The sequence below is a fragment of the Mirounga leonina genome, unplaced genomic scaffold (genome assembly GCF_011800145.1).
Source record: "Mirounga leonina isolate KUSES-001 unplaced genomic scaffold, KU_Mleo_1.0 Mir_125, whole genome shotgun sequence".
Taxonomy (NCBI): domain Eukaryota; kingdom Metazoa; phylum Chordata; class Mammalia; order Carnivora; family Phocidae; genus Mirounga; species Mirounga leonina.
Genome location: NW_023270305.1, coordinates 23,266,077 through 23,282,437, shown reverse-complemented (window position 1 = coordinate 23,282,437; position 16,361 = coordinate 23,266,077). Strand labels below are relative to the sequence as shown.

The following is a 16,361-nucleotide window of genomic DNA, read 5'->3' as shown; positions in this document are numbered from 1 at the left end:
ACTTCGGGCACCTAGAGCAAAATCCTGGTTTGGGAGCTGCAAAAGTCATGGAGCATCAAGATATTAATGATACTTGGTTATAAAATGTGACCTTGTCTTTAACTGTGACATGAAATATTCTTGTTAACTGCCCAACAATAGGTCATAAAGTTTCTCCTGAGGCTCTCCCGCCACACAGATCGAGAGGAGCGAGTCATTGAAAGCAGGTTTCACCACCTCCTTTTTTCTTGCTTCCTTATCTTGGGAAAGAAGGGGGGAATATGAAAACAGACTTAATATAAGGCGAGATACACAACAGGTTGTTGGAAATATATGTGAAACCAGAAAATGGGTATCAATATCCAAAAAATACAAGGAAAGATTTTTCTTTGCCTTTGTTCTCTTCTTTTCCTTCTTTCCTTACCATCTCTCTCTACCATTCCTTTCTTAATAAACCCTTTCTTCCTTTCCTGTCCTTTTCCCCCTTCTCTCCTTCTACCTTTTGTCTTTTAACCCCACATCCCCTTGACCCCCCATTTGCTGGCAGGATTGCACGGTGGTTCAGACTACAGCACGGACTGGAGCAGACTGCCCAAGTTCAAATCTCATGCTGTGCTCCATATCGTATTTAATATCTCCTGCTTTAGCTGCCCTGTCTGTAAATAGAGTGAAACAAAAGTTCCTTCTTCTCGGGCCACTGTGACATTTAAGTGAGTTGATGTAGGTAAAGCACTTAAAACAGGCAGAACCACGGGTTAATGCCAAGCAGTATTACTGTTCCCAGAGCCCCTAATCTACAACAGACATGCTGGGCTTCAATCAGTTGAACATAAAAAGCCCTGGGCTCAGAGAAGAGGGCAGAAGGCACGAGATTCCGAGTTGGAACCCGGTCCTGGCTCGGCCAGTCCCCAGTCCCCAGCTCCCTGACCCCTTCCATGTGGTTTACGCATCAGAGCTTAGACTGTTTCCGGGGGAAAATGAGAAGGCTGGTCTAGAAGACTGTCTCCACGGTCCCATCCAGCTGTTAACACTGCTTTTTATAATTCAAAATTATACCCATATTATCACATGAAAGGCTTTTGGACCACTGTTAGGCACAATGGAGTTTTTCATGTTCCAGCGAAGGTCATTCGTTATTTAGTAAGAAAGATAACTAAGCTTGCAAATTACATTGATAGGACGATTGCTAAAATTTTAGCAGAACGCTGACTTCTTTAACGTTTTATGAGAAATTTTAACATGCAGTTTATTATCTTCTGAAATTGAATATATTTGAAGTTCTGGATCAGAACCTCCCCTTTTCAAAGCTGTGCGGCAAGTCTCTTGAAAGGTTAGGAGTTGGTGTATTTTGTTGTGGTGGACGGCGCACCACTGGCTTGGCCTTAGAGACCCCGCAGGATCGTTTCGGAAGTGCTCTGGAGACATAGTGTCTTCTCCCAAATCAATAGCACAAATGGCGAGTGAAGCAACCATAGAAAGCAAGCTACAGTCAGTTCACATGACTCACTTTGTGGGAAATTCCCTGGAGTAAGTATACCAAACTACAAATAGTGCTGCCATCTGAGAAAAATACTCAGCTTTTAAAAGGGGGCAGATTTAATGTGGAGACTGTTCCATTGTGACCTAGACAGCCGGGCTTTAATGTTCATTTGAAGGGGACCCAGTATAACCATGATGGGGAGGGAGATTTCCTCTGCTAACATCCTACTGGAGAAATTGTCAAATGTGCCAGCAATTCCTAATGCTTTAAAGGTTCAAGTAACTTTTGGGAGTGTTACACTCCCATTGTAACATATTGACTCCAGGGACCAAAGAGGAATTTTGTTAAAACAAACGGAGATCGGTTAGATGTCCCTCATAATTCCTAGCAGAAGTCTTTGCACTGCTCTCTGCTGGAATGAGCTGCTCCCACAACGTGGTTGATTCTCTCATTTGCTGTTAGTGACAATCACCTGTCTCAACTGGCACATTCTTGGAGCTGTTCAGAGAGAGCCAGAGGCATCCTATAGCCTGTGGACACCGCTTATCTGTGCAGGAAACTGCCAGACTCCTGTCCCTTCCAGCCAGCGCTGTCAACATTAGACCAGGTGTCAGAGTTTGGACAAGAATCAGTCAAACCGATTCAGGTATCTCCATGGGTCAGTGTAAAAGAGAGAGGAACTAGCTCAGTTTGATTAAATGGCATCTCTAGGCCAGGGCTTGAAATCTTGAGTGTATAAATGCATGCGTATATTTGGGATAGCATGAAGGAATTTCAAGTTTTGATCTGATTTCCAGGATGAGGCTGGTTAAAGTGTAGTGAGGAATCTTTACAGATCACTGCTAGCTAAGTTCAATGAAAAAAATCCTTTTAGTTTATTAAAAATTGGGAAATAGAAGAAATAAAACACAACTCCACAGAAATATGAACTGCTACCAGATTAGTGTCTTTCCAATTGATGTTTTTCTGCACACATTTTCATATAGCTGAGATGATATGTATACACTACTTTGCCTTGTACTTGCACTTAAGATGCTTTGTGCATTGCACAATTTCGGTAATTTTTTCAATGCCAAAATAATATCCTGTTGTAGTTATATTTTAATATGGTTAGATTCTAATATGGTTAACTGCTTTTTTATTGTTGGACATAGTGTTCTGCTATAATAAATAATGCTGTTATAAACATTTGTGCATAAATAATTGTCCTTTTCTCCTTAGGACTATTCCCCTGAAATGACATTACAAGATTCAAGAATTAATACATTTTTAAGGCTCAGGACACATTTTACCAAATGTTTGTGTCAAAATACCCTCTCACCAGCTGTGGTTGAGAATGTTCCAACTTGTGGGCATCATTACCAGCACTGAATATCTCTTGAAAGAAAAAAATCCTTGCTAATTTGATGACAAAACAGTATCTTACTGTAATTTTATTCACATTTCCGATTACTAGTTACCATGTGTTTACTCTTTCGTTTTTCCTCTTCTGTCAACAACTTGTTCATGACCTCTGCCCGTTTTTCCCTTTTTTTATCCACATTAATGAAATTTTGTTTTGTAAAGTCTCCATTGAAGCAGTTTACTTTATTGAATTGATTTAAATATTTTATTTAAAGAAATACTCTGAAGACTGTAGCTAATTGATAGGAAAAATATAAATCATACATGTTTAAAGATAATTTTGTACTGACATTATGGGAACTTGATTTCTGCCAACAACATGATTAGTTTTGTCATGCTACTATTGGAATGCACTCTGCAGAAATGTGGTTTTACCTTCAAATCTGAGCATACTACCCTTACGTCAAAGAAGAAAAAAGGATAATAAAAAAACACAACTTGGATTAAAGTTTAGTAGACCACATCTGATTTGCTGAAGAGTAAGTTCTTCTATTTACCTCTTCAAGGAAGTGCTTATTTTTTTCACTTCTTTCTGTGCATCTTTATCCTATAAAGAAAATATAAGTACACAATGAAATTTCACACATTGATCCTGCTACTCTGGGTACTTTGAAGCAATCTTTGGTGGAGTGAGGCGATACTCTCTGAAGGACCATTACAAAGAAATTACACATTTCTTAGATCCAGGCATGATTCAGATCTCTGAGAATACGTGTCATGTGGAGAGCTATTTCCAGGGTTTCCCCCACCAGGTCTGGAGTGGTGGGAAGACAGGGAGAAGAAAGCCTTTCGTGTAAGTGGACACATTCGATCTCACTAGTGTGTTAATGGTTAACATTGTTTTCTTCTTCAACTGTACCATGTGGAAGAAGTCCCAGCCCTAGCAGCAGGATTTGAAGAAATCTGAGATTCCACTGCATGATCCAGACTAGCAAATATACTTTTCATTACTGACTTTATCAAGTAGTTTATATTTAAGATGAAAAACCATGTAATATGTTCTCTAGTACTGCACATGTATTGTTATTTCTTTAAAACAAGTGTGGTGGTTAGAAACAGTGGCGATAAATTCAGATGGCAGGGTACTCCTCTACACTTTTGCATTTAACAAACATTTATTGAGAGGTGCCTGGGTGGCTCAGTTGGTTAAGCTCAGGTCATGATCTCGGGTCCTGGGATGGAGTCCTCCATCGGACTCCATGCTCGGCAGGGAATCTGTTTCTCCCTCTGCCTTTCCCACCTGCTCGTGCTCTCTCTCTCTCTCAAATAAATAAAATCTTAAAAAAACAAAACAAAACCCCAAATATGTATTAAGTACCTAATCAGAAAGAATTTAAGGGATGTAACAAATGAAAATAAACAGATGAGGAAAAATGAACAAAGTAATATTTGGAAGTAGCTATTAGATTTTTTTTTTTTAAACCTGGAAGCTCTTCAATAGTTTTAATCATAATGTAGTGTCTGGTCAGTAGGATGTCTACTTCTATCAAATCAATATTTTTTGAAGGTTGTGAGAAAATGTGATTAATGAATTTAGGGTATTAATGTATTATTTAAAAGAACTTATACAAAATAAGCTGTAATCCATGTTTATCTTCGTAACCCCATGGCTAGCTGAGTGCCTGGCACCTAGAAGTCCCGAAATGGATGATGTCTACTATTAGTGGCTTAATGCTAGAACATACAGTAACATTTCCCATCAATTTCTAGGAATCAATTTCTTACAGAACAATGACATCAATGAGAGAATTATTTCAATTAGATGCCTAAAGAAATGAAAATGCATAAGCCATAATGAAAGATTCAAAATTAAGATCACAGCATAGCGATATTTATACTCATGCACCACAAAGAAGAGTTCCTCTAACCTCCACCCCAATTCGACTGGCAGCAAATGTGCACACCCACACACTCACACTCACACACTCACACCACACGCCTCCCATTTCACCTCTTTCCCAGGGCTTCCATCCAAGTATTCTACTTATTTATGTTTTTATGTATAGAGGGCACTGGCAGGGCTTTTTAGCCCAAAAAGCCAGCTAAAACCACCACCTCCAATTATGCTTTCCTCTATTATCATCCAAAATATACATCCTTTACACCATCAATCCTCTTTGGTATTCCCCCCAATACTGCCCTCCTATGAATTCTCCTCCTTGACTCAACCTCCCACTTACCCCCTTTTTCTCAGACATTTCTACATAGCTTCCTAGCACTCCTGCTAGTAGACTTGTTTTGAAGTCACTTTTGCATAACCGGTAATGCATTTGCTGAGAGAATATATTTTGGGGGGAAGAGGAGAGGATGAGGGATATTACTGGTGGAGGGGTTGGAGCCAATGGTAGAAGATAATTGCCCTCTACCATTTCTTCTAGCTGTTAAACTCCTGGTCACTCTCCTTTTACGTTTATTTTTTTATGACTTCGGCACCTGGGTCACTCTCCACACCGTCTGCCATCACTGTTGGGACATCCTTGCCCCATGGCCCGTGGATCCCAGCATCCCAGGAGTTGGTCTCCTCATCTCCGATGTCCTTCCCCACCACCCCCGTGAGCACACCCTGGGCTGCGTCATGACCTAGAACTACTCTACCTCTGAAACAGGCAGCCTGCTCTCTGAACACAACTGCCTATCTTTTTGGGTCATTTATCCAATCACACCAATTTTTCAACTTCTACAGGTTTATTAAGTGATTTTTTCCTTATTGTTCTCTATCAGCGTTCTCCTGCTTTGACTTATTTTCAACCCACATTAGGTTCTACATCCAACTACCCTCTTAGCAAAAGATCAAAACCCTTTCTCCCTCTGTGGCAGCTGCCCTGGTTCTCTACGAACCCACAAGTCTACAAACCCATCAAGTTTTCTATTGAGCCCACGACAAAAAAAAAAAAAGAGGACCATGATGTGCTCTAGATCCCTTTCTGACTTCCTCAGGACCTTATTTTATCAATTATCTCCTCTCTCCCCAGTCTTTCTCGAACCGGGTCTTCTTTGCTGGCCCTTTCTCATCATTTAAGTATGCTTCCCCATTTCCCATCTAAAAAAACATTATTTCTCAACTCCAGCACCACTTTAATTGCCACCTGACCTCTCTCCTCTCTTCCCCACCAAATTACTGGAAGGGCGCCGACATGCACTGACTGCATTTTCTCACCTCTGGTGCTCTGCACTGTCTCTGCTTCTCTTGCTCCACTAAAACAGTCTGGGTGAAGATCACCAGTAACACAGACATCATGCAATTCAGCTCATTCCATCCTGACTTCTCCAGAGTGTCTGACCAAGGTGACCACTCCCACCATCCTTTGGCTTCTGAGGCCCCGTCTCCTGTGGCCACTTCTTTCCATCTCACCTGTAGCTTCCTTTTCCTCCTCCCCTTCCCTTATGTTGGGGTTTCTCAGAGTTGATCCTTGGCCCACTGGCTTTCAAATACTCTCACTTTACTGGGTGGTCTCTGCCATCTTGTGGCTTCAGACATCAGTTATTTGACAAATATATAATCACTTTATGGATTGGAAAACCTAACAGACACAAACTCAAAACGTTCATAACTGAACTCACCTTCTCTACCAAATCTGGTTCTCCAATGTTCCCTGGATCCTTAAAGGGTACTTCCCTCTATCCTGGACAGTTTCTAAAGCCGGAAACCGAGATCTCATTCTTGAGTCCTTTATCTCCTGGAAATTCAATGTCTAAGTCTTGTAGAGACTACCATCCACAAATCTGTTAAATCTGTGCTCTCCTTTCACTCCTCACTGTCATCATCTTAGTCTGGGTCACTGGCTCATGTCTGTGTTATTGCAGGAGTTACCTAAATGGTACTCCTTCTTCCAGTTCTATTCCCCTCCAAGCCAAGTCAGTCTCCACATGGTAGCTAGTGTGCCCTCCCCCAAATCTCATTGTGTTACTTGTTGCTTAAGACCCTGTAAGAGTTTCCCCTTGCCTTTAAGAAAAAGGTATACAAGGCTTTCATCTCTTTTCTCCCTCTAGGACTCAACATTTCAGCCGTATTGGACATTTGATTCAATCCTTTTAGGCATATTTTTCTATTTCAAGCCTTTGTTTGTTTTTAGTGTCTTATAAAGTAGGGCATGTATACCACTCACATACCTGAGATATCTGAATCACATAGTGTTTGTTTGTCCATGTTTCCATTCACCTTTGCCATGTAGATACATATTTCAACACTAATATAATCACTAGAACACATTATTTTGTGTTCTACACTTTTCAGTTACATTAAAAGTTGTTTTCTGATTGAACAGTCTTTGTAAATACATTTAGAGCTGCATAAAGAATAGAAACTGATCAGCTTTCAACAGTGATGTAACAAAGGGAAAATGGCCTGATTACTCAGCATAACGTTTCATGATTTTTTGAAGACAAATACCAATGTATCAGATTTTTTATCAACGACTTTTATTAATCCGCTGAGGAGGGATTATCTTACTGCCTATTATGTTTTACCAAATTCTGCATTCTACATTTCCAAGAATGCGTTACAGTTCTGCATTTTTACACTACATTATTTTCAGTGCCATGTCATTTGCCAAAAGTCTAAATTATATGTTGAATTGTATTCTAAGGGTTCTTGATAGTTTTGTTCTCCAGTCTGAGTTTTCTTATATAAACTGCAGTTAAAGGCATTTCTACTTGGATTGAAGGCTGAGGGACTCCCCAGTGTGAGAACTTGAAGGCTGACTAAGGTATGTGTGGTCACTGAAGACTTTCCTTCATTCACGATACTGAGTGTTTAATACAGTGAGAATCCTCACATGTCCTGGAATGCTACTCTGTGAGGAAAGGGTTTCTCCTATTTACTTCATTGAATTGCTTCTCTAACATGAATTATCTGTTATTTCTCAAATGGCTTCCTCCTCCTGGTAAAGACTTGCTGTTCTCCTTCTTGTTTTGCTCAGTGTTCTGTGCCTTCCAAGGCTTGAGCTTTGGCTGAAGGCTAAGCCTCAGCTCTGAGGCTGAAAGTTCTTCTACATTCATTACATGTATAGGGTTTCTCTCCAGTATGTGTTCTCATGATGGCTAAGCTTAGAGCATCAGCTAAGGGCTTTACCACATAGATGACATTCATGTAGTTTCTCTGCAGTGTGAATTCACTCATGCTGTTTAAAGGATAAGTTGGTACTGGAGGCATTTCCACACTGATTACAGGCAAAGGGTTCTTCTCCTGTGTGAATTCTCTCATATAAACAAAAGTTAGCTCTCTGGCTGAAGAGTTTGCCACATTCATTACATTTGTAGGGGTTCTCTCCAGTACCACAGACTGAGTCAGCTGAGCTGTGGCTATTTCCCCATTCTCATTATAGTCAAAGAGCTCCTCTCCAGTGTGAAATCTCTGCTACTAAGGGGGAGAGGAGAGGCTGCTAAACGTCTGCCTACATCCATCCAGCAATTCATTTTTCTACATATGAATTCTATGCTGACCCTTCAGTGATAATCTCCAATTGAAGACTTTGCCACATGAGTTATATTCACATGGTGTGATACTCGCCTGCATGTTAAGTTTTTTCCTTCATAGCATGTCAACTGCACAGCTATCTGATTAATTCTGAGGTCTTCATTATGTTTCAAGCACTCGATATATTGGCCATATTTGTGTAAACGTCGTCTGCTGAGGACTCGGGTTATGGTTTTGAGTTCAGGTTATTCCTTTCTTCCCCAGATTCAAACTATCCAAACCTTTCTGCTGAGACAGCACACTTTCTCTCCGTAAAACACTGTAGTTTCAAATTCCGGGAATGTAAAGTTGTTCACATGCATGAATCTAGGCCCCAGAGCCCAAGGGCTGACACTCTCAATAACAAGTTCAGTGTGATGAGCTTAGAGCTCCCTGAAAGGGACAGAAGACATGTCACAAATAACTATCATGCCAGGGAGAGATTACAAGTGCCACAAGAAAGAAGCACATATGGGAAAATATATCAATACTCTCTGCTGAAGACTTTGGATAAGTAAGAGAGAGATCTACTTATATTACATTGTTATACTGCTGGCATTTGGGTAATGATTATCAAACATCAACTTGACTAGACTGGGTACTGCTTAAGAATGACTGATTCCAAACCAATGTTGTGTCATCAGTTACTTTAAGAAAATTATTAAAAGGAGGTCTAAGAAATCTCTTTAAGGTGTTTTTCAAGATCAACTTAAAAAATACAACCAAGGCCATTATATATCAAGAAAGCTGAACGAATAATATATTTTGGAATGCCAAAAAACATAAGAGAAGAGCCAAAAGGGTAGAAATAGGGAGTTGTAAACAGAGTAGCACCCCCACCCGGAAGCTCATGAAAATGTCTGTTCAGAGTGAGCAAAGTCTGTCTATCCTTTAGTGGCCTTATTACTTTCTTTTAAAATGTACCAGGAAGAATGAATTCTCCAGGCATGGATGGCACGGATGAGTTAATCTATAAGAAATAAATCCAAACCAGAAATAAATAGGTAAATCAGAATTTCTAAAAAATGAGATGCTGAACAACATTGCTGGCTTTCAGTAAGTAACCCATGCATCACTCTGAGCTGTTGTGTTCCCTTAACAGGAAGGCAGGGTGAACATCTGTAGACTAATTCTATTTTATAAACTTATTTTATAAAAACCAATCTCTTAATGAAGAAAATCAAATATGAGGTCTTAATTAAGACAGAAAATTAAAAGCAGGCTTAGGATTTTATTGCTAAGCGTGGTGACTAATGAGAGGGATGATTCTTAATCTATGTAACAGCATGGAGGTACAGCCCAGGATTTTAAACAACAGGTAACTTCCAAGAACTTGTGAGCTGGGACACAGTCATCTTTACTTTGAGCGCTTCTGGTGTCCTCTTCTTCCTGGAGTTGTTTCTCATATATTTTATTTACTGTCCTATAAGACTTTGTCTTAGAAGAGCAATTCATGTCACTTCAAAATATTACAACCGTTTAAGAACAGTCTGTTTCTTTACCAGACCAGCGCACCCCTCGTCATAACACACAATACTACATACTACTTCGCGCCCGGAGCGCTTGCAGCCTAGTCCAGGTCAGTCACTTGGACCCTTCCTCCAGGCAAAGAACTCCCAGGCTGCTGTGTGGTCATGACTTCATTCATCAAGCATTCTCACACTGCCTTAGACATAGGAATCCTGGTTTGGTTTTGTGTTTTTTTTAAAAACAGAATGTTTCTCAGGACCTGAGATTACCTCCCTGGGGTCAAGAAAAGTCCACATGAATAATAAAATACTGTAGTTTCAAGTTCTGGGAATATAAAGCTGCTCACATGCATGAATCTGGGCCCTAGAGCCCAAGGGCTGACATTCCCAATATTGAGTGCAGTGTGATGAGTTAGTACTCCCTGAAAGGGACGGAAGACAGGTCACAAGTGACAAAATGGCCAGGAAGCAGTTACACAGGTCAGGCAAGTTCACGTGAGGGAGAGCGTGCCAATGGCCTGGTGGCCGTCACTGTAATGAGTGGCTCTGCTGGACATTTTGGAAATTAATAGACGGGTCAGCAGAATCACTAATGAGGCATATTTCCATCAGGAAAACCTTACAGAGATAAGGGGTACTACAGATTACTCTCCTCAGCTTATTTGCTAACTGAAAAAGAAATGGAGATATTCCTGACAGTACATTTAATTCCTTGAAAAAAACAAAACAAAACCAAACCTCCTAGAAAATACGAATGGAAACATCACTGGAAAAAAAAAAAAGTAACATGGGAAATATTCATTAATGCTATTTTGCTTATTACATAAGTATTTCCACAGGGCCCAGCTCTCTTAGTTACATTCATATCCAGTCCTACTTATTAGCACTATTAGCACTAGTATTTTTATTTGCGTGCTATTAGTCTTCTGATTCTTCCTACCAGGACTCATGAGTGCTTATTATATGCCAGGCATGGCACCTGGCACTAGGAATAGAGGTATGGATGAGACCCACCTAGCCGAGATTCTTGTGGAACAATCACACACATAACGAGGCAACCACAGCCCTGCTCAATGACTTGAAGGAAAAGCACAAAGTACTTTCTTGCCTGGGAGCATCAAGGAAGTCTTTCCTAAGGAAATGACATTTGTGGTGAGGCTTAAAGGGTGAGTGGGAATAGAGGTGGTGAAGGGGCTGGAGGGCTTGGGTGGGAGTGTTTCCAGAAGAGGCAACAACAGGGCCTGATGGTGTGAGGCAGGGAAGAGCATGGTGCAGAGGTGAGGAGATTGGAGAACATGCATCAGAGCCGTGAAGGACATGCTACATACTTAGGACTTTCAAGTAGGGGGAGGGACAGATTGAGGTTTGTTTAATCTGTTGCCTCAGTTGCTATGGAGAGCCAAGAATGACCTGGAGGGAGGAAGAAAGCTGTGGGGCCAGTGGGAGGCTCCCACAGCACAGTTTGGGTGAACTCGGGTGGTTTCCTGTTTGGAGTGGTGGCAGCGGAACGAGAGGTCCGTTGGGTGGCTCATGGCATGTTTTAGAAGAGGAATTCTGAGAACTTGGGGGCTGGGTGGGTGTCTGGGTTGGGGGCCGAGGTAGAAGGAGGGGTCAAGGATGATTCCCAGCGTTCCTAATTGATGAATGAACGTGCTGTTTAGTAGATGGGAAGATGGAGAGGAACAGATCCAAAGGCCTGATGACGAGTTAAGCTTGAGATGTCTCTGAAACATCCAGGTAGAGATGGCACATGGGAAGGTGGACAATCAGGTCTAGAGCTCAGAAGGGAGGTCTAAAGATATAAATTTGAGGACTCCCGGCAGGGAGATAGCATTTGAAGTCATGGACAACAGGCTTGTGGGGTAGGGAGGAGGAAAGGGGAGAGGAGAGGGGAGATTTAGGGACCAAGGACCAAACCTTGGGGGTCATCGATATTTAGCCCTTGTGTGAGAGCACTAAATTCCATGCCCAAATGTTCGCATGTCACACCAGGTATTAAACTTCATTATCATACTGTAGTCTAATCTCAAATTCTAATAAGAATACATAGATACTCAGTTTAAGATGACTGCATGTAACCTAAGTGACATCGTTCAGGAGAGATGGGAAAGATGGTAGGGTCCCCATGACCGATATGGAGCAGGCAGCCAGAGGTACAAAATCTGTTTTTCTGCCCCCAAAATTACATCAAGTGTCTTCCGTGGGGAAGTGCTGCTACTGAGTCTGTGCTGTTGAGCTCAGAACTGACCAACGGAACCCACCGAGGGATCTGAGGGAGAAGGACAACCAACCTCATAGGAAAGCCCACATCTAGAAGCCATCCGAGACCTAGTGCTGGCAGTTGTTGGGAAGGCCCGGGGGAGGCTGGCCAGCCCTGTCTACAGACACGGCCCTCCCGAACCCTGAAGCTCCAGGAAGGTCTTGTTCCCCTTCTCCATCATCCATATTTCCCATGACTGTCCTGAACACCCCCTTCCCTCCAAGCACACAAATCTTCGCTTTTCCACCACCGCGCCTTTGTTCATGATCTGTGATGTGCTTCACTCACACCTCCATGTCATCAAAACCCACCTCTGATGCTACTTAATCTCTTCTAGGTGAAAATAATTTCCATCTTCACTATTTCCATAACCAATTATTTGTACCTCTCTTAGCACTTCAGGCTTTCCACCCTGACCTATAGTTATTTGGATATATAACTTATATTCTAGGCTATAGAGGGGCTGTGGGCTATTCTAGAGGGCTGTGGGCATGCCTTACATGCTTATATTTGAGATCACAAACATCGGAGCCAGTGTTGCTCCAACAGAGAAGAAGAGGGATTCTTATTTCTGAGGCAGCATTTGTTTTCTTTTTCTTTTTTTAAATGTAGGCTCCATACCCAGTGCAGAGCCCAACGTGGGGCTTGAACTCACGACCCTGAGATCAAGACCTGAGCTGAGATCAAGAGTCAGACGCTTAACTGACTGAGCCACGTAGGCGCCCCTTGAGGCATTTCTTTTAGCTGTGATTCAGAGGATGCTAATGTTTGGTGGTATGAGAAGGGAGAAGGAAAACATTTATCTATTTTCTTTTGTTCCCACAATACCAATATATAGCTCACAGGAACGTAGGCTGGACTGTTAACTCTGAAATTCCTAAAACAGAGTACTTCCAGAACCCTGAATTAGTGAACAAAAGGGCAAGAAGCAATGCGATAGTTTCTTCTTTATTAGTGGTAGGTGTTCAAAGACTGAGAAAATGCTAATACGTTATTTTTAATCTTCTTCCTGCTAGAGGATAGCCCTCCCCTGCTGCGAGCTAGGCCTGAAGATCGCAGCCACGTGGACAGTTCTCTCGCTCCAAGGTGGGCAGCCTGCTTACTTGTCTGCTGCCTATCACAGCTTCATCATCATCAGCTCCCCAGAATTAGGCTGCCCTCCTTCCTTCCCCCAGCGGGGTTTAGCCTAATCCCTTAACAAGCATTAGGATGTTTTAACTGCTAGCCCATGATTTGTGTGTCCCTGAAAGATACAGGGAGTCTGCTGGTGAAGGGTTACCTGAAGCAATTTTAAAAACTTCATACTACATGTTAAATCCAAAGTTTTAGTATGGAAGAAAAATCCAGACGTTTCTAAGCTATCTTTGAAGCCAGAAAAGGACTAATAAAATAACAGCCCTCATTGTCACTGTTGGGACTTACCTCTTTGGTAACACAAGGAAGCAACACTGCCAAATTACAAAACTTCATAGCGTCATCTGTTTGTTCAAGATCGATGTAACACTAGAAATGAAAAATAGTCAATATGAAAGGCAAGCACATTTTTATGTAATGGACTCAAAGTGATCTTAAAACAGTGGTCTTCCTGGGGTGCCTGGGTGGCTCAGTTGGTTAAGCGTCTGACTCTTGGTTTCAGCTCAAATCATGATCTCAGGGTCACGGGATCGAGCCCCAAGTAGGGCTCCCCGCTCAGTGCAGAGTCTGCTTGAGATTCTCTCTCTCCCTCTGCCCCTCACCCCGCTTGTACTCTCTCTCTTTCTCTCAAAAAATACATAAAAATTATATATTTTTAAAGATTTTATTTATTCATTTGAGAGAGAGACAGAGAGAGCGTACAAGCAGGGGGAGAGGCAGAAGGAGAGGGAGAAGCAGGCTCCCCGCTAAGCTGGGAGCCTGACATGGGGCTCAATCCCAAGACCTGGAGATCACGACCTGAACCGAAGGCAGGTGCTCCACCATCTGAGCCACCCAGGCGCCCCAATAAATAAAATATTAAAAAAAAAACAACAACCCAAAACAGTGGTCTTCCTCACCTTGGCCAAGAACAAGTAATTGGACTTAGAAAAACCAGGGTGTAGTTCTTCAACCTGATTTTAAGAGAAAACAGAAAAGAGAATAATGGGACAATATTAAAACAACCACCACCACCACCAATAAAGAGGACATATTTCAATAAATCAAATACTAACCAAATTGTCCTAAAAATTTAGGTTGATTGTGTTACATCAGAATCATTTTATCCGTTCAAGTATCCTCTGAGTGGAAATAGAACTTTTGAGATTATCTATTAAAATCAAGTTATTATTATGTTCATAAAGCTTACGAAACAATGCGATGCTTTGAGATTTCGGGATTCCTTTGTACAACCTATCCTTTCTCTTTTTTTCCTTTCAAGAACAAAAACAATTGGTAATACATCTCCCAGGACAAGTCCTATCCAATTCACAATCTATTTAGGAAATGAGGAGAGGATGACTGGTATCCCATGAAAAGCATCCTCCATTGCATTAATATTTAATTTCTTAGGATTTCAACACATCCCATGAATTGAATCATATCCGAAGTCCATTGCATCAAGTGTTTTTAAAGCAAATACTGACCCGTGAAACAACCACTCCAAGTAGCAGACCTACTTGCAGATTTTAATAAGTGGGTATTATGCAGGCACTTTACTCCTCATCTACTAAACTCTTATGCATCAGTTCCCTTTCTATATCTCTGGTGAATAAGAATTTTTTTCAGGCATCTGGCATTGCTACTAGAAAGCACTTCTTAGAACCTAAGTCAATCTTCTGTCAGAGTCATCTTCTGCAGTTGTAAGGGCCTATGCAAATATAAGCTCCCAGTCTGACTCCAGAACCCAACCCAGAGAGATGCAGAACCCAAGAGAAGGTTACTTTAAAAAATTTACAAAGATATGTTTATTTTACAAGGTACAAATAATACGGACATTTCCAAAATTAAAAAGTGATAGTTTCTTTGTTCTAATTTTATTTTCGATTTCAATCTCATTCTCCAGGGGTAAGCATGATCAATGGTTTGACATGCATCCCACCAGACCTTTAACAAGTATACACAAATAAAAAAAATTCGCTTTTGAAAAAAAAATTAATATGGGACCATTTCTACATATTGGTCCAAAACTTTTTTTCCCACAACACACCACAGATACATTTTTGCGTCAGCATACACAGATCTACCTCATTGTTCTTAAGAGCTGTATTTCATACTGCACAGATGCCATAATTAAATTAAGAATTCTCTATTAGACATTTTTTTACTCTTACTAATAATGGCTGATGAATATATTTGCTCCTATATGCTTGTGCACGTGTGATTATGTCTGTAGAAGAGATTCCTAGAAGTTGAATTGCTGAGTAAAAGGATACATACATTTTAAAGATGGATACTAATGGAGGGAAATCTAAGACCTAGGCACTCCTGTGCTGAGGAGTGCACATCTTTGGTAAAGGACATTTACTCTCTATAAAATCCAAAGGCAAAGGTCCTAGGAGGAGGAGGAGAAGAAAGTCTCTTGGGCTGGGGAGCCAGATTGGGTGTAACTCTTTAGGACCAAATAGATGAACACTGTGTGGATCTGGCCAAGAACCTGTTAGTGAGACTGCAAGGCTGCCAACAGATGGAAGGACATTGTCAAGTCCAGTCCTAGCCAGAGCCTTGAAAAGCCTAGAGAGCCATCCACAGTGCTGATGGATTCTGGTTCTGTTGCTTCTCTCTTGTCCAGTTATTTCCATCTCAACTCTTTCAGTCTACTAAGTGCATTTCTCAAATCACTCTAATAAGGAAGACCTCAATTAAACTTTGTTCAATTGTACCTTCTTCTATGTCCAACAGTTGCCCAGTTCTTTTCAAATCCTGTCTGGAGAACTTGCTGAGCACAAGCAGCCTCTTATTTTTTTAAAGTTGGCATTTTAATTCTGCATACACACCTTAGCACTTATATTTAATTAACTATAATAACTATAAATTAGAATATCTCCTTTTGTGCTCATGGTTAAAAAAAAGAAGAAGCCAAAGGAACATAGGCTACTCACAATACCAACTTCCTAAAATGGAGCAGATTCTGACTTTTTACCAAAGGGCTTACCTGAATAACAAGGAAGGTAGTGTTGCTCAGTAGAATGTTCTAGTTAGGCAGCAGTTTCTAGCTAGGCTCTTAGAACACTCTATAATAATATAGGGTGGAGAATATTGTAGTTGTTAACTTGGTCATGGCTGTACAAGTTCCCTGGAGGCAGGAGCTGTGTTGACCATTTCTGTATTCCCTGTATTTGACATTGTGTTACCAGGTAT

General features: G+C 41.1%; 1 protein-coding gene across 6 annotated transcripts in view; it reads right to left on the bottom strand.

Moving 5' to 3' along the window:
• Positions 1–471: 471 nt before the first annotated feature.
• RMDN2 (regulator of microtubule dynamics 2) overlaps positions 472–16,361 on the bottom strand; it is a 79,685-nt gene continuing 63,795 nt past the window's right edge. For 5 of the 6 annotated variants that reach the window (XM_035000934.1, XM_035000937.1, XM_035000938.1 and 2 more), the window contains 3 exons: positions 14,081–14,134; positions 13,470–13,550; positions 472–3,410 (listed from right to left, as the gene is read on the bottom strand). In XM_035000934.1, coding sequence (XP_034856825.1) covers positions 3,357–3,410; positions 13,470–13,550; positions 14,081–14,134 — 189 coding nt within the window. In that variant the 3' untranslated portion in view covers positions 472–3,356. Of the gene's footprint in view, positions 3,411–8,291; positions 8,712–13,469; positions 13,551–14,080; positions 14,135–16,361 lie in introns of those variants that run through there. The other variant, XM_035000935.1, reaches the window with a different exon arrangement.